Here is a 17,732-nt window from a genome sequence, read left to right on the forward strand (position 1 = left end):
TAGTACTTTGGAAGTTTCATGGAAATTTTGGTTCTTATTACCAATTTTGATGTCCGAGTAGAAATTTGTTTTCAAGCACACATTAAGACTTCCCAAAGTTGCCAGATCTAATAGTTATTCAAAACTACTTCCAACTCATAACTTGAAGAGGTACTGCATTCACTTTCAGTAGAATTATAAGCAATATTTGTCACATTGTTTGTTCTCACCTTTAGCTAATGTCTAAGTTCATGCCAATATCTGTTGGACCATAATTCAATGATACTTTGACTTGTAAAAGTGTCGTATTGACTTTTTCACTTCTATTTTGTCATGGACGGGCAAGTGGTCCTCCATAAGTTAATTGGTCAGGGCTCCTCGTTTTTTTATAATAATGATAAGATATGCTGCTTCAATATTATATTAAATGAAGTTCATTTGTATTCATACAAGTACATGTAATTCTGTAAGTCAACAAAGATGATGATGGCCTTCCGAATTCTTCAGATATATATATAACTATAGAGTATAAGATGGGGAGCGTTGATGTGGTGGGATATTGCATCCTATCAAACTATTTTTATACATAATGTCAGGAAACAAATTTAACTTAAAAACTTTCTCCTTATTTTGCGACTGCTTGATTTCTTAGGATCTTAATGTAGAACCTATGAAAATCAAATTGAAAGTAAATAGTCGCCATTGTTGTTTGTATTGTAGAGGTATCTATAAATAGTTACAGTGCCTGGAATATGTGTAATGCTTATACGTGAAAGCACATAGTTATTATAGCTTGTATTTTATTTTGAATTGCTTATTTACGACTTTTAGTCAGCTAAAGATCCATTTCTGATCATTATAACGGCTGTTTACTTATTTTCTTGTCTTCTTTTCTTCAAGTTTCTTGTCTTCAGTAAGCTCAGGTCTTAAAGTTGACAGGTCTACTGACTGATGCGATATAACATGATGCTTCATCTTCCCGCCTTATATACTCTCGGATGCCAGCAGAAATATTCATACCTGGCCGGCATCTCAAAATAGTCAGAAAGGAGTAAATATATTCTAGCCGGCTCAGTACCAAAACTTTTACAACTATAAATGAAACGTTCGTTTAAATTTTCCCAGCATAAAACTTTGAATAAAGATAACTATACTCGGCATCACATAAATAAGATACTGTTAAAATTTGAATAAAAATATTTTCTACGACTTCATTGACACCTACCATCATTTAATTTGTCATAAAAGACTTGCTCATTTGTTTAGCCAAATGGCTTTTCCCAAAACATTGAATCGTTAAATTCTGGTAAGATTTTAATTCTCGGTCCCAATATTTACATTGTCAAAAGTCAGTCATGTTTTGTTTTAATGGTTTGTCCAAAAATCGAAGAACCCAGAATGCATTTCGGCGTTAATTCAGATATCTCGGATTTATTCTATGCCAACATCGTACAACACCGAGAAGTTGATCAAGCAGACGATTGTCACCGGAGTTCGACGGGAACTTACGAACTTCGTTTGTAAACAAATCGTCCAGTAGAAACCAACATGGCGGATATTAGTATAGGATTTTCCCATAAGGATTTGTTACGCACTATTTCAGCCAATGAACGACTCGTTGGAACTATCACATTATGCATATATGCGAACTATATTCTGATTAAATAAAAGAGAGACAACGCTAGAGGAAAGTCCTGACAGTTTAAAAAATAGAGGTTCAAATCGAAAATGTGCTGTATGTGACGTCGAGTATAATTACTTATGTGTAACTTCATCACAGTGTCGCTAAGGACGCTAAATACACAAACGCTGATTGTAAACGTAGAACCTTAAAAAATAGTAAAAGTGAATTGACTTTACAGATTGAAACTATCAGATAAATAATTGGAAACTTTTAAACTTTAACTGAGATGCGAAACATGTCTGTTTCTTAATAAAACTGAGATAATAAATATGTCCAAAAATAAAAACTTCCGGTTATGCGGGCGTGCTGACAAAATGAAAGTAGTCAATGAAATCTTAACTTTTTAAGGTAGCGGAAAAATTAGCAAAAGTATGACGATTCTACTGAAGCTGCAAATAGCTTGCATCTTTTGAACGGTAAACATTCATCCTTAAACGCACAAAATTCCTTAATTTCAACAAATATAGCCCATATTACTCCATCCCATAAATCTCATTACTTTTGTTTTGAACTTTTATCAAATGAAACCTTTCCCAAATTATAACCTAAATGTAACAACTTTAAGCTTATGAAAGCTTGGAAAATGAAAGCAATTTGATGTTAATCAAATATAAAAAGACATTAAAAGAACAAGGAATGCCTTCCTGGTGGTTATTACACCCTCCCCACCTTAAGTTCTGAATTCTCCTGTTCAAATTAGAGAAGAGGATTCAGAACTGATAAACATACAATTAATATACATACATTAAATAAAAGTCTGTCGTCTAATGTTTAGTGTCTAATGTCTATTTCTTGTCTAGTTTGTAGATGTAGATTCTTCAACATCTTTTTTCAGGCGTAGTGGAACATGACGAATGCGGTTAAGTACTTATTCAATTGTTTTATCTGCTCATCAGATGCTGCACAAAAGATCTTTATCCATTTCACTGATTCTTCTTTTATCCCACCATGGTGGATTTTCTTTAATAGGTTGTAATTCAAAAGCCTAATGTTTGCGGCAGGATTTTTGTCTGTAGTTCTAACTAATGTCCTGGACAATGCCAAGAATGAATATCTGTCCAGGAGCTCACCTTGGGCCATGACCCCTCTTAAACATTCCAAGCTCATTGCTGTAAACATCAATGTGGTGAGTTTTTCCTCTTGATCTAATTCTTGCCATCTTGGGGGGGTGGGGGGCAATAGAGGGCTGGTGTCAAGGCTACAGATTCCACCTTACCCCATTCTCTTCTGGCAGGTGGGACTAAAGGCATAACTCCCTCTGCAAGAAGTCTCCTTGCTTCGACTTTTACATCTAGAGTTTCAGCCTGAGTCTCAGAGGATAAAGTTGTATTTGAGTGATTTGAGTGATCTTTAGGCATGTCAGTTTCTGTCCCATCTTCCTGTGTAACTTGTTCTGCGTTGGTATCACAATCTTCATTAGGGATTTGTATTATAACTTTCTCCACTATTTCAGTTTGACTCTCATCTGGTGTTTTCTCTTCACTTTTTGCTGCTTTTGCTTTTGTGGGGGTCAGGGACTTCCTTACATCCTTCTTTGGTGTCTTGGCCTTCACTATGGCTGTCTCTATCTGGCTAGGTGGCTCTGGCTCTGAAACTTCTACTTCGTCAATGACCCCCAGGTCCTTCTCTAAACCATCTGATTGAAGTTTCCTCTTTTTTAGTAGGAACTACAAATGACAAAATGGTCCTGTTCATCTTCCCAATGTACTTTTGGTCGATTCCAAGCTCTTTAGAGGCTCCTGAATGATCCCTGGTCTGTCCCCTACTAGGCTGTCAAATACTGCTGGGACTGTCCTGGTGGGTCTTTGGTGTAACCTTCTCATCAGACCCTCTGATGATCTTCGGTCTGCAAACACCTCAGGTAGTATCTCCACTTTATACCACACATCACCAATTGTGGCTTCTTCATCCACCAGAAAGGCTATGCTACCAGCTGAAGACAGCTCTTGGTTTATCAGCTTTAACTTAGCTTCTGGTATATTGGGTCTGGTTGGGCTATATGTGTTAACAGCTTCTGGTTTTGCTAGATCCCAACCTTCTCTTCACTGCTGGATAGTCCTAGAACTTTTTCTCTTCAGCTTATTTAGCCATCTCTCCACTGCTGCTCTGGTTGTGATGGCAGTTGTAGATTGGTAGTCATTCGGTTTGCTTATTCTCTTGTAGTCATTTGGCTTGATGCACAACCAGAATGCATTACTCTCAGTGAAGAAGTCACCTCTCTTAGTCTCTTCTGTGACATATTGGTGCCTTTTGTCTACATGCTTTAATAATTCAGATGAAGTCCTATAAGTATTATCCTCATCAAAACACCACAGACATATTACTCTCATGACAGAATGCTTGGCAGACGATGTATGGTTCTTCAGTTCTTTATTGGTGGCAAAGGACTCTGGGCACAACCAGTACTTCAACTGTACCATGGATGTCATCCTGAAACAACTAATGTTTCTCTTTTTGAGTTATTTAGTCATGTCATTTCTTGTATGCGACGTCCCACCACAATACTCCAACGCTCCAAGCCTTTTAAGATTTTTTTCTTCATTAAATCTTTATCTTCTCAAATTTTGTTGGAAGGCCATCATCCCGTCAGCACAAACAGCACACTTAACAGTCAAAGTCAAATTTAAAGTTACAATACCAATATTTCAATTTTCCAACTTTCTGTTCTCTGCTTCAAAGTCAGAAACCTACTCATCTGACTAGTTTGATTTGACCACTGGTTGATGAGGCCAGCCTCAGATTCCTTAATTAAGGCCGTTTTCCTCTCTACTATTTGAAAAGCTAATTGAATTGTTATCTTCTTCCTCTTCTGTGCCATTTTGACTTTCTCCTCTTAGATATTGTGTTGTCCATGATGGTTAATTTCTTCCAAAGTATAAAGCAAGCTTGTTAATATTATAGACTCTAGAGGGCTGGCGTATAGATCTCTTTACTCTATAGGTGACATCATCAATTTTCTTCTCAATAATGAACAGACCTTTCCAAGGTGATGTCAATTTTGAACTGACTCCTAACCTACGTACAGGTTTGTAAACCCAGCCTGCTTGCCCACTTTTGAATGATCGTTTTCTAGCTTTCAAATCATAGTGACGCTTTTGATATTCAGATGATTGCTTCAAACTTTTCCTTGCATTTTCATGGTTTTCATGCAACTTTTTCTGCAGATTAAAGATATACTGTCCAGCAACACATGATGTTTGGCTGGTGTCAGAGTCCCTTGGAGTGCTGATGACTGCTTGTAGAGGCATAGTTATTTCCCTTCCAAAGACCATTGCATTGGGAGATTTGTAGGTAGACTTGTGGACCGAAGACCGATAAGCCATCATGACCTGTTGGAGATATTCATCTGATTTGTTTTGTTGTTTTTCTCAATACATTGTCGACATAGTTGCTAAAGTTCTATTATATCTTTCCACAGATCCATTTGACTGAGGCCTGTAGCTAGTAGTCCTTGTTTTGTCGATTCCTAATAGACTGCACATTTTCTTGAATAGTTCGGACTCAAATGATTTGCCTTTATCAGAATGAAGTTGAAGAGGTGTTCCAAATCTACAGATGAAGGTGTCAACGATAGCAGTTGCTACAACTATACTCTCCTGTGATGGGATAGGTATTGCTTCAATCCACTTGGTGAAGGCGTCCATTACAACTAGGATGTACTTGTTTTTGTTCTTTGTTGTAGGAAGTGGTCCAAGGATGTCAACAAATTGGTAGGACACTAGAGGCGCTTTTATAGTCTTCTTCTTTGGCTTTGTGGCGAAGCATGGATCACATTGGCGACAGTAATCTTGTATGTATTCTTTCATTGCTGGCCAATAGACGTTTTCTAACACTCTCAATAGAGTTTGTTCTACACCCAGGTGGCCTTCTGTTGGAACATCATGGTAGTGTTTTAGAACTTCACCTCTCATGTTTGATGGCAGTATAAGCTGTATTTTTGTGTAATTGTTGTTATCACCTTCCCAGTGCCTATAATACACCATTGTGGAGTTCCAAGCGATACCATTGACTCTATATCATTTTCAAATGTGCTCCATTCACTGAGATGTTTTCCCAAGCTGGCCTTTCTTCATTTGTTTCCTTGGCAGTCATTATTGGTCCTATTGATTTATCAGACAGCTGACTTTGTCGTATAGATGTCATCTCCCAGCCATCGAGAAGGATGCTATTTTTGTGTTTATCTTGCATGTTCCTTGTGATAACTCTAACCTCATGTGATTCTGATGGTACATTCCTTTGGTCAGAACACTGTAAGTTCATTACAGGCTTTGTTCTACAGGTATCTTTGATTGTAGTAGTCCCTATGTTCTAGTCATTCATCTGCTGGCTCCATGTTTTCCTTCAGCTTGATATTTGGTCAATTTATATACTGTCTCGACTCAAAATTCAGATGTTCTTGTCTTTTGCAAGACTTGCAGGGGGCTCTGCTCAGTGTGTCTGCATTTCCATGTTTTTGTCCACTTCGATGCGAGACTTCTAGGTTGTAGTTCCCTAGCGCTTAAAGCCACCTTGCTACTTGTCCGGAGGGGTTTTTCAGGTTCCCCATCCAACTGACAGCTGCATTGTTCTCTCTCGGTGTATCATCTGGCCGTACAGGTATGGATGGAACTTTTTAAGTGCGATGGCGACAGCAAGTAGTTCTTTTCTGGTTGTACAATAAGATTCTTCATGTCTATTGAGATATATACTCATATAAGCTATGACTCTTTCTTTTCCTTCAACTACTTGTGACAAAACAGCTCCAACCACAACATTGTTGGCATCTTTGTCAAGAATAAATTCTTTCCCCTCTGTGGGGTATGTCAAGACAGACGGGCTTATAAGTGACTGTTTCAGCTTCTCAAATGCCTCTTGGCACTCATCTGTCCAGTTGAGTCATTTCCCTTTACAGATTTTGTGCAAGGGTCTAGAATATTTGCAAAATCTTTGAGGTAATGCCGATAGGAGCTACACAAACCTAGGAAGCTCTTCAGTTGTTTGACAGTCTTCGGAGTTGTCCACCCGTGTATTGCAGAAATTTTGTCTGGATCTGTGCTGATACCTTCTTCTGAGACTACGTGACCAAGGAAATTCACTGAAGTCTGGAACAGGATACATTTCGATGGTTTAAGTTTCAAGTTAGCTTCTCATAATCTGATAAATACATGTTCCAGTCTGGTTACTTCTTCTTCAATGGAGGGGGCAGGAACTATTATGTCATCCATGTACAGGAGGCATTCAGACCATTGTAGACCTCTAAGGACATCTTCCATGAGTCTCTAAAAAACAGCTGGGCTTGTTGCCAAACCAAATGGTGTTACTGTGAACTGGTATAGTCCCTGGCTGGTGGAAAAAGCTATTTTTCCTCTTGTCTCTTGGGTCTAGCCCAAATTGAAAGAATCCTTGATTCAAGTCTAGGCAGCTATACCATTTAGAACCATTTAGTGATTCAAGGCAGTCACTAACTCTAGGTAACGGGCATGCATCATGGATGATAACTCTGTTAACTGCCCTAAAATCAACACAGAAAAGTATTAAACATCCTTCCTAGTCACCAGAACTACTGGCGACAACCAGGGACTGTTGGATGGCTCTATGACTCCTCTTTTCAACATCTTTTTTTTCTTTCTCTATCTCCCTTCTTCCAAGTGGTAGCCTTCTTGGTGCTTGTCTGATGGGTTGTGCTGTGCCAATGTTGATTCTATGTTGCACTCTGTCTGTCCTCCCAAGGTCATCAGCTGACTTTGAGAATACATCCTGGAACCTGATCGACAGGTCTGCAACTTTATTCCTATCAGTCTTCTGCAGATGCTGTATGCTTCGTTTGAACAAGTCTTGGATATGTTCTGGAATCTCAGTGGGACCATGAGCCTCTACCGTACTCTGTTGTAGTGCGTCATTACCTGTGGTTCCAACTGATAGTATGACTCACATGTTTCTATGTGTTTCTTTGCTTGGATTGTCACTGGTGCTAGATCCAGATCCACAACCTCTATCACAGCATTTTCAAAATTATTATCTAGTCCATCATGTTATGAAAATCAAATTGAAAGTAAATAATCGCCATTCTTGTTTGTATTGGGTATATAAGTCACCTGACTCCGTGATTTCGTGAGAATGGATCCTTATCTCCCATTCAAATGCAAAGAGATTCGTCAATAACATAGCATTGAGTTCAATGTTAAAAGCAAAATATATTTTTGTGAAAAAAATACTGATAAAAAATTACAAATATCTAGTTCTACTCAATAAAAATGTTAAGAAAAACATAGAATTAGAAGACTTTGCATAGTGATACAGCGTTTTCATTTCCTGGAAGTGAACAATAAAATGCAGACCGGCCATCGGATTTCAATACGTTCTACATCTATCATTCCGGAAGGAAAACTGAAACTAGAACGAGACTTACAAACCCTATTGTAGAGGTATCCAAATTATAACCTTAATGTAACAACTTTAAGCTTATGAAAGCTTGGAAAATGAAAGCAATTTGATGTTAATCAAATATAAAAAGACATTAAAAGAACAAGGAATGCCTTCCTGGTGGTTATTACACCCTCCCCACCTTAAGTTCTGAATTCACCTGTTCAAATTAGAATTATTACAATATTCCATGTTTTTAATATAGCTTGGCGATGAGAATTTGATTTTTCTTGTTTCAAGCAAATCTGAATGTTAAGTCTTGACAAATTTGTCAATATTAGTCATAATTATACCCCCACTTTGAAGAGGAGGGCAGGGGTATATTGTTTTACCCTTGTCTGTGTGTCCATCGGTAACAATTTTTTTCTGTCATACTTTTCTCAGCAACTGCTTATCACAGCACCTTGAGCTTGAAATTTTAGCACATTCTTCCTGTAGATATGCCATATTGTGAGATTTTTTTTTTTAATTTGACAACAACTTCCCATTAACCAAGGGCTTTGTTTATTTTCCTTATATTGTGATTGACAGCAGGGATATCACTAGTGAGCCATCGCTTACAGATTATTTTGTTAAAATTTTTATTAAACTGTTTTATTTTCTAAAGTAGAAAATTCAGATGACTTGTGTTTCATTAACCTCTCAAGTTTAGAATTGAATGACCATTTCTGAATCCTTGTTTCAAGAATAATTCTCAACTAGTTCTGTAATTTATAGTTTACAGCATTGCATCATTGTATTTCAAACAGATGGATAAAAGATGTTATGGTCACTGTTTGCCAAAATCTAGTTTGTAGGATGCTATGGAAAAAATACGTTTTTCTTTACTTGCAGAGATTAACAGAAAAAGCAAAGATTGATGTATGTTTATGTAATTGTCCAGTTCATGGAAATGTAACAAAGAGCAGTTGTACGAGGCCCCCTCCTCCAGTCCCTCCACCTCCTCCCCCTCCACCACCGCCACCCCCACCAGTAATGTCACTGACAAAGAAGTTTCTGACAGAGAAAAATAATAATGTAGTCAAGAAAACTGTAAGTACATTCTAGTTAAGTACATTACAAGATAATTAAGATATGTGTGAGAACTAGTGACAGCAGTAGTATATATATGTTATTTGGATTAGTCATTAGTGATTTAGCATTTGTTAATGGATGCATGTCCAGTTAATTGGATTCATTTGTTAATGGATGAATGTCCAGTTAATTGGATTCATTTGATTAAGATTTGTAAATGAAAAAATTGGTTTTCTGATAGGACTTTTAGAAAAATCTTACTGATGTTTGTCCTGAAGGAAGGATTAGTTTATTTTTTTTTCAAAAACTAGAAAGGTCAGTACTATAAACAGAGAATCAATTATGAAATTGAGGGCTTAGGCCCCTAACTGATACTTCAAATGATCAATAAGTGTATTTGTACATTGTCAGCCTTAAAACATGTGATATAGGGACTCACATATACCTGTTGTTTGAGACATCAGTGATATAACAACATAACAGTGCATTATCAATAAATTCAAATATCATTTGAATACAAGATTATGATGGACCAAGCTATTTGACAAATAACCATCATAGGCCTATTAGTGAAGTTCCTTTATGATACCTGTGTTGAATTTTTGTTTCAGTTTTGTTCGTCCAAGAGTTTGATAGTAACAGCTGATGATCTGCAGCAAGTCACATTAAAAAAATCCAGACATTCATCAGAAAATGTAAGGTTTCTCACTATAAGGCTATAAATAAAATAGTGTAAATTCTCAGGGACTGCCACATTGTTCTTGTCTGGTCCAGAAAATGGTTTAGGTTATATAAATTTGTCATCTGGATTGTTTGTGTGCTTGACTAGAAGCTTAAAAACACTTCAGCAGATGCAGCTATTTGACATAGTTTAAAACATTGCCACTAATGTCGTGTACAAAATTGTTTGTCTAGGAAGATTTTGATGCCATGAAGTATCGTACAAAACTTTTCCTCCACATGTATGTTTAATAAATATTTTTCAGCTTGTGCAGTACATATAATGAATATTTCCCAGAAAAGTTGTCTACTTGCTTCTGATAAAAACAAAAAAAAAATTGCCCTTCCCAATAATTTTTTCTCTCTCAAAAAGTGGCCTGAGAACGTATTTGTTTGGCTGTATATAAATTGGTTATCCAGGGATGATTATCTTCTGCTTTCCGCTTTTTCAAATCCATATTTTACTGTGACAATTATGTATTTTATTATAATCTGATTAGATTTGTTATTAGCCTTTTGATTACTTATTTCTTATTTGCCCAATATTTATTTATTAATTTTTTGATTTATTTCTACAGGGTCTGACAACCAGGACTATTCAGCCATTGGTCACAGAAGATGACCTCAGAAATAGGAAATTAAATAAAGTTATACTTAATACCCCTGGCAAGGAAAACATACAACAGAGGTAGATATTGTACCGGAAAAAAGACATAGTCATAAGGCCATTAAAATACTTAGTAGTATGGAAAAAAACAACATAGTCATAAGACTGTTGGAATACTTAGTAATATAGAAAAAAAGCATAGTCATAAGACTGTTGGAATACTTAGTAATACAGAAAAAAACAGCGTAGTCATAAGGCTGTTGGAATACTTAGTAATACAGGAAAAAAAGCATAGTCATAAGACTGTTGGAATACTTAGTAATACAGAAAAAAAAACAGCGTAGTCATAAGGCTGTTGGAATACTTAGTAATACAGAAAAAAAAGCATAGTCATAAGGCTGTTGGAATACTTAGTAATACAGAAAAAAAAACAGCATAGTCATAAGGCTGTTGGAATACTTAGTAATACAGAAAAAAAGCATAGTCATAAGGCTGTTGGAATACTCAGTAATAGAGGGAAAAACAGTATGGCCATTAGGTCATTTACTTACCTCCTCCTTTCTGGATGTACATAAGGCCGTCAATGTAGTTTCATACCTAAAAAGATATAAAATCTATGATAATCTTGTTAATCTACTATAAAGAGTTTCTTATCAAAATACAACGAAAGGATTAATTATTGGTTGATTGTTTCTCAGTTATTATCATGTTACATAAACATTGTAATAATATCAATTCAATAAGCCATTTAGAACCTGATTTGTGCAATATTTCTGCTAAGAGGGATATTTCGGGAGGAGAAATTTGTGAAAGGGAGATTTGTGTCTCCCACTTGGGAGACTTTCTCAAAGAGGGAGTCTCCCTCTTAAAGAGGGAGGGTTAATAGGTATGGTAGTTATGTAGTCTTATCTGCAAACTACCATTTCTTTTGTTTGTCCTCATGACAATGCACTTTTCATTAGACTGTCTCAAGAGTCCTCATTGATATCCATTTTTTTGCATATTTAACAAGGCCTAGGAATGAGGCAAAGTTAACTTAAAAATGAAGTGAACTTGTCATTCTTCTTTAACACTCTGCAGGTCTTCATTAAATTATGTATGACCTTTGATGTTTTAATTAAAAATACACTTGTACATGTATATATCACAGTGGAAAGGGAAAATTAAAGAAAAGATGAAAAAAGTTAAAAGTAAAATAAAATAAAAAAATAAAAAAATCGTGTTAAAAACAATGTGATTGTAAAAAATAAATAAACACACAAAAAAAAACATGAACAAGTCAACTTATATAATATTGAATTCCTTAATAGTTTCTTCCTTTTTTTCTGAAGAGAAAATAAAGCCTTTACAAACAAAAATTTTAAGTTACATGTTGAATAATCTGAATATTGATAAATAATTTAATATCAGAAGTAACATGCTTTCCAATTGGATAACAAAATTTGTCCATCTCATAGACCAAATTTTGTCATGTGACTGTGACATCAACAACCTTTTTTGCTGATTTATTCCTTAAATTTTGATACTAAAATTAAATTATAAGGAATGACTGTTATATTTTTCTGTCTATTTGAAATAACTTCAATGCCCATGGAGAACACTTGAAAATGACCTGCTGTGCAGGTTATTAAGTGTGCACCATGTGATTGTTATTTACTTCTTTTCAGGATTGCCCAAGAGGTGTTAAGTTTAAAAAATAATCTGAAGAAAACTGATGTAAAAAGGTAGATAACTCTTACCTCACAATGTTATTTGTCACATACTTGTAGTCTGTTCTTTGTTGATAGGAACAAACAAAACTTGTTAATTCCTTTAATACCTCAGTACTATATATAAGAATGGAAACAAATTGACATATCTCTACATGTCTCTGTGTAAAAAAAAAGAAGATTTTCTTGTAACATATTAATGCATTTTTTTTTTTTTTGACAAATCTTTTTATGTACCATAGAGTTACTTTTTGAGGAGTATTTTTATGAATAATTAATTGTCATACTTTTTTTTATGAATGACAGAAGTCCAGGAGGGACACCTATGATAAACAGGAAGAAAGCAAGAAGAGGAAGTGGTCTGGCTCCTGTCATGGCCATGGCACTTAAGAAAAAGTTTGTGGTAGGTTAGATCATTCAGACTAGTCAAAATTCAATTCAATATAATTCAAAAATTATGCTGGCAAAATTGGAAAACTTGCAAACTAGCGAATATGGTAGAGATTGGTTTACCTGGTGCTGATTGAAACTTTTTGCCTCTAACATGACTTAGCGTATGAACCTAATTCTCAAGAATTCTCTTTGGTCACATGACCATAACAGGTCACTTCTGCACTTTCAATCTGCCAATAATCTGACTTGATTATATAATGAACAACCAAATCTGTGACTGGTATTTAAGGTTGCACCTTTTTCACTGAACTTATTCTATCAACTAATTTACTCGGCTTCGTTCGTCCGCAAGCAATATAAAACTATGCTTAGTGTGTTTTTAAGAATTACTGAACGTTACTGGTTTTTATTTTGGTCTATTTTAAGAATCTAAATCATCTGTGTACCTTGGCCATATTTTTAATACAGACAAAACCAGTATTGAAATACCAGACATTTATTATATATTTATGTATTCAATACAGACAAAACCTTTATTGAAATACCAGACATTTATTATACTCCATGCATAAAAATGGTTGCGGGGGTGTATAATTGTTTTGACGCAGTCTGTCACAACTTGTTGTTGCCTAGATATAGAACCTCCATTTTATGACCGATATCCTTCAAACTTTGGTAAGTGGTTAGTAACAATAAAATCTTGGATTTTATTGATATTCTCAGATAAAAATCATGTCAGCTACTTTTTGGGAGGGGGTTTAGTAAAAAATAATTATTTAGACTTGTTTCCTGTTTCTATGGATTTCATTCAAACTTTTGGTGATTGATTAGTTGCAATGAAAATTTGTATGGGGTTGACTTTTTTTCTTCAGATAACAGTTTTTGGACACATTTTTTAGAAGAGGATAAGTTGAAAATTTATTAATCAGTGTTGTTGCCTAGATAATAGATAGCACCTCTGTTTTTTTGTTGCATTTCATTCAAACAAGGTGAATTAATAGCAATAAGAACTTGGATAAGATTTACTTTGCAGAAATTGGTTAAGGGGGACTTTTAATTTGGACTGAAGTACAAACATGTCTGTGTGGGGTATTCAGAGGATACTCAATAAGGTTCTTTAAATCCTAATAGCTTAATTTTGGTATTTGAGTATAATGAGTTAATCCACAAAAATTATGATGACACCACCGTCACATAGTAAAATGAGATAATTGATATGGAAAAACATGTATCCAATCAGAAACATTGCTTCTGAAATTAAATTAAAAGTTGATAAATTCAGATAAAAACTGCACTCATTACATATTTTAAAACCCCAGCTGGATATCATATTGTTTTTATTTGACTGCAACATCATTTAAAGCATTATTAATTCTCTGTCTTAGCCATTAGTGCCCCACCCCACTCCACCATCCATTGTTATGAAATTGCAAAATATTGAATTGTTATAATTTTTATGTTAAACATTAAAATTACTGAGAAAGAAATTAGTTCAATAGATGATCATAGTGTATTATAATAAACCCATATTGAAAGCAGGAGATATTTAGTGATAATTGTGTCTGTATGTCCATCCACTAATTTTTTTTTGCTTCTAAAATTCGGGGCATGCCATATTATGAGATTAACTTTCAAACTGAAGTGATATCAACTTTTTGTTGAACAACTTCTTTTATATTTTGATCAAGTGGTTTCTTGGGGGAGGAAAGTTATCCTTTTAGTAAGCATTGCTCACAGTTTTTTTGTAGTTTAGTATTGCATTGGTGACACAAGTGATTACCGGGCTATGGTTTTTATTCGTTTCACATATCTCTTGAGGAAAAATATGCACCCTTCCTCTTTTTTAATCTCTTGATCTGCTACAGGCAATAAATCAACTGCTATTTACACATGGTAACATCTTCTTTTCAGACTGTTCACAGCCCAGAAACATCTGATGGTTCATTCTGTAGTCCACTGTCCACAGATAGCAGTCCATTTTAATGCTGTGTTCTGTCTAAGAATGTGACAGTTCATAGCAACTGATTATTGAATGGAGAGGGGATATACATTAATGTATATTGAGTATATTAACTTTGTACTACCTCTCTTTTCTTCATGCTGGTGCTATATTTCTTTTATATACTTTTTTAAAATCAGCCTCCAAAAGGAGATCATTTAAAGGCCACAGGCTGATATTTTCAAAATATTCAAATTGCTTCATTATTCATGGTTTCTTCAGTTGGTTGCTTCTGTCATAAAATTAATGGTCAACTCTTCATTACTGTCACACAACTTTGAATACAGAAATACATTTTATACATGTAACATAAAATAGAAATGTAACAGCAAAGAGCAAGGTAGAGTGACCAGGAAAAGTAGAAATGCAACAGCAAAGAGCAAGGTAGAGTGACCAGGAAAAGTAGAAATGCAACAGCAAAGAGCAAGGTAGAGTGACCAGGAAAAAAGTAGATACTAAAACTTAATTGAAGCATACAATCATTATTAGAAAAACATACATGTATTGATTACTAAAATGATTACCGATACCTTTCTATATGCTTTACCCAGTGATTTACAGTTCTAGTCTCTATGAAATATGATGCAAACATCTCTATATTACTTTATGATATGTCTTTAAATGAGGGCATACCATATTTTATTTACAATATTTGTAAATCATCATTGCAGTTTAGTATGTATTTATTTGTGAATTGTAGATCATGGTATAGGAACAATTTCTATTTGAACTTTCATTTAGCCAATAAAATCATTTTAATCTCATCACTTGTGTTGATATAAACTCATAAGGATTCCATTGAATATAGAATTACATTGTACAGTCTTATACATGAATATGTCACATCATGGATCTTCACTTCAATCAAGGTGTAGGTCAGTTATTTACTGGTACCACTTAGTCGCATACTTGTTAATTGTGTATTCCTGTTAATCGTTTAGAAACTCCAAAAAAAACAAGAAATATTTCCCATCTTGTCCATGTATAAGATTCCTCTTATTTGCATAACATAAGACCGAAAATAATAAAATTCCTCTTATTTGCTTAACATAAGACCATTAAAAAGAAATATTTTCTTATTGCATAAATATTTTTCAAAACTGACTAAATAATTTACCTACTTGTAAATGGGTAAAACAACAATACACTGTTGGTGAAATTTCTAAGTTTTCTAAAGAAATTTGTTTTTATAACAACTTTTTCTCTTTCTTTTGATGAGACACTAAGTCAGAATCTAATTAGACATGAGGAAAGAATATAGTCCACTTATACATTGAAAAAATAAGAATTTTTCCCTTAAAATGATAATATCTGTGAATTGCATATTCCAGTTTTTTCTGACAAATTAGTCCAGTCAAAATAATTTTTTAAAATTAAACAAATTGAAACAGAAAATGTTTTGATTGAAATATGTATCATTATGACCCAAATGTACATGTGAAAAAATCTAACATGTGGAAACCTCATAATATGCATTTCAAATTTTCTATTGAAAGTAACATTGAGAAGGGGAGATAACTCTGTCCAAATGAGGGCTCACTAACCACTTCTAACATTTCCATTACTTTACATGTTAAAAAAGTAATTTTCAAAGTTTCACTATGAATTCCCAGGACAAATGACATCTTAAAGTTGCATACCGTTGTGAAGCTTGGAAAATTAGGCTTTTGAAATTATTAAGCTAATGGTACGTTGATTGTAGAAATTCTTCACAAAATTTACTTGAATAAATAATACTGAAAATCCACATTTTTACCTGTTCTGCTGACTGACAGCATGGAGGCAAATTACTCACACATGTAAACAATATTCATACACTTTTGTAGTTAAGTACATATATGATTTTAAAGTACACATTGTCAGCTTTATTTTCACTACTTTTAATCATAATACACACAAATAATGCATTACAATGCATATATCTAGGTTCAGTGTGTTTTCGGTACTACATAGGGAGGTGGCCATTTGACCCGGAAGTGGTTAGTGAGTCCAAATGTTTTCAGATTTTCAGAAATGTTCCCTTTTTTATCAATTTCAGATAAACTATGATACTTAGATATAAGTTGTTTTCCTTATTGACTCTTTCCCATAATATGCTGTGCATGAAATGTAACATTTTGAATTTGGTTCAGTATATTTAAATTTTTCTAGAATTAAATGCTTATTTTCAGGCACTTCCATCATCTTAAATTTTCATAAAAATAAAAAAATGTATTATTTCTGCAAGCTATTTATCAACAGTTTGGCCTTTGATAAAATCTTTTAATCACAAAAAGTAGAATATTTACTTCATCATTTTCATGAAAATTGGAATTTTTTTTTCACTTCATTATCTTGAAAAAATGGACTCATGGTTTATTATTTTCTAAAACTAAATTGTTATTTGGTGAAAGATATAAAAACTCTTTTTAAGTTATCAATGATTCTCTAATAAATGCTAAAATGTCTACTATTGCCAAATTTTATTTATAAAATAAGTCATAATTATAATTATTGGTATTTCAGCCATTTTAACAGAGTTATCTCCCATTTCAATGGTAATTAGACATTTTTTCTGTGCTCATTTTAGTCATAATGCTATAGTTTAGAACTTAAATATCTCTGTTGTAATTTGTTTAGATGAGGGCACAATTTTGCTAGATTGACTGGACTAAATAGGCAATGTGGTTGACAGGAATTCACTGAAGTGAAGTGGTACAGATATATATGTAGTTTGTATTTGTTCAGTTTGCTATTCCTTTGAATTGAACTTTTTTGTATGACAACTTTAGCTACAACTGTTAGAACTTACTTAATTTTGTACTACATGTATGAATTATGCTGTCTTTTTGTAACTTTTTACATTCTAATATTAAAGTCTTTCATATGTTTTGTCTTTCACCAATGTAAATAACTAGTTAACTATATGCTTTAAACTATAAAATATGAATAAAATGATATGTAGTTGGTCTTATCTTGTTATTGCCTTCCCTTTCATTGGATTTATACTTTTCAAATATTTACATGTAGTTCTGTTCCTCCCCGACCTAAATATGAAGGTTTTTTTTTTAAATCCAGTACTAGTCACAACCCATGGTTATACCCCCACTTAGTACACCCACCTTCCCCCAGTTAGTAAACAGGAGGTGGTTGTCCTAAAGGACCGAAATCTTTAAGCATGGAATAGGATCACTAGCTGAGGCAGCTCTGTCTGTCATTCTGTCCTGCTGTCATTCTGTCCTAACC

General features: G+C 34.2%; 1 protein-coding gene across 2 annotated transcripts in view; it reads left to right on the forward strand.

Annotated features, from left to right (window-relative positions):
- Positions 1 to 17,455, forward strand: part of LOC148608642 (uncharacterized) — a 21,347-nt gene extending 3,892 nt beyond the window's left edge. For both annotated transcript variants that reach the window (XM_088543934.1, XM_088543933.1), the window contains exons 5-10: positions 8,900 to 9,097; positions 9,691 to 9,774; positions 10,378 to 10,487; positions 12,074 to 12,130; positions 12,422 to 12,518; positions 14,420 to 17,455. In XM_088543934.1, the coding sequence (XP_088400060.1) occupies positions 8,900 to 9,097; positions 9,691 to 9,774; positions 10,378 to 10,487; positions 12,074 to 12,130; positions 12,422 to 12,518; positions 14,420 to 14,491 (618 nt within the window). In that variant the 3' untranslated portion in view covers positions 14,492 to 17,455. The remainder of the gene's footprint in view (positions 1 to 8,899; positions 9,098 to 9,690; positions 9,775 to 10,377; positions 10,488 to 12,073; positions 12,131 to 12,421; positions 12,519 to 14,419) is intronic.
- Positions 17,456 to 17,732: the final 277 nt, after the last annotated feature.

Source organism: Perna viridis, chromosome 9 (assembly GCF_037379345.1).
Source record: "Perna viridis isolate PV_CMFRI_1.1 ecotype Kerala chromosome 9, ASM3737934v1, whole genome shotgun sequence".
Classification (NCBI taxonomy): Eukaryota; Metazoa; Mollusca; class Bivalvia; order Mytilida; family Mytilidae; genus Perna; species Perna viridis.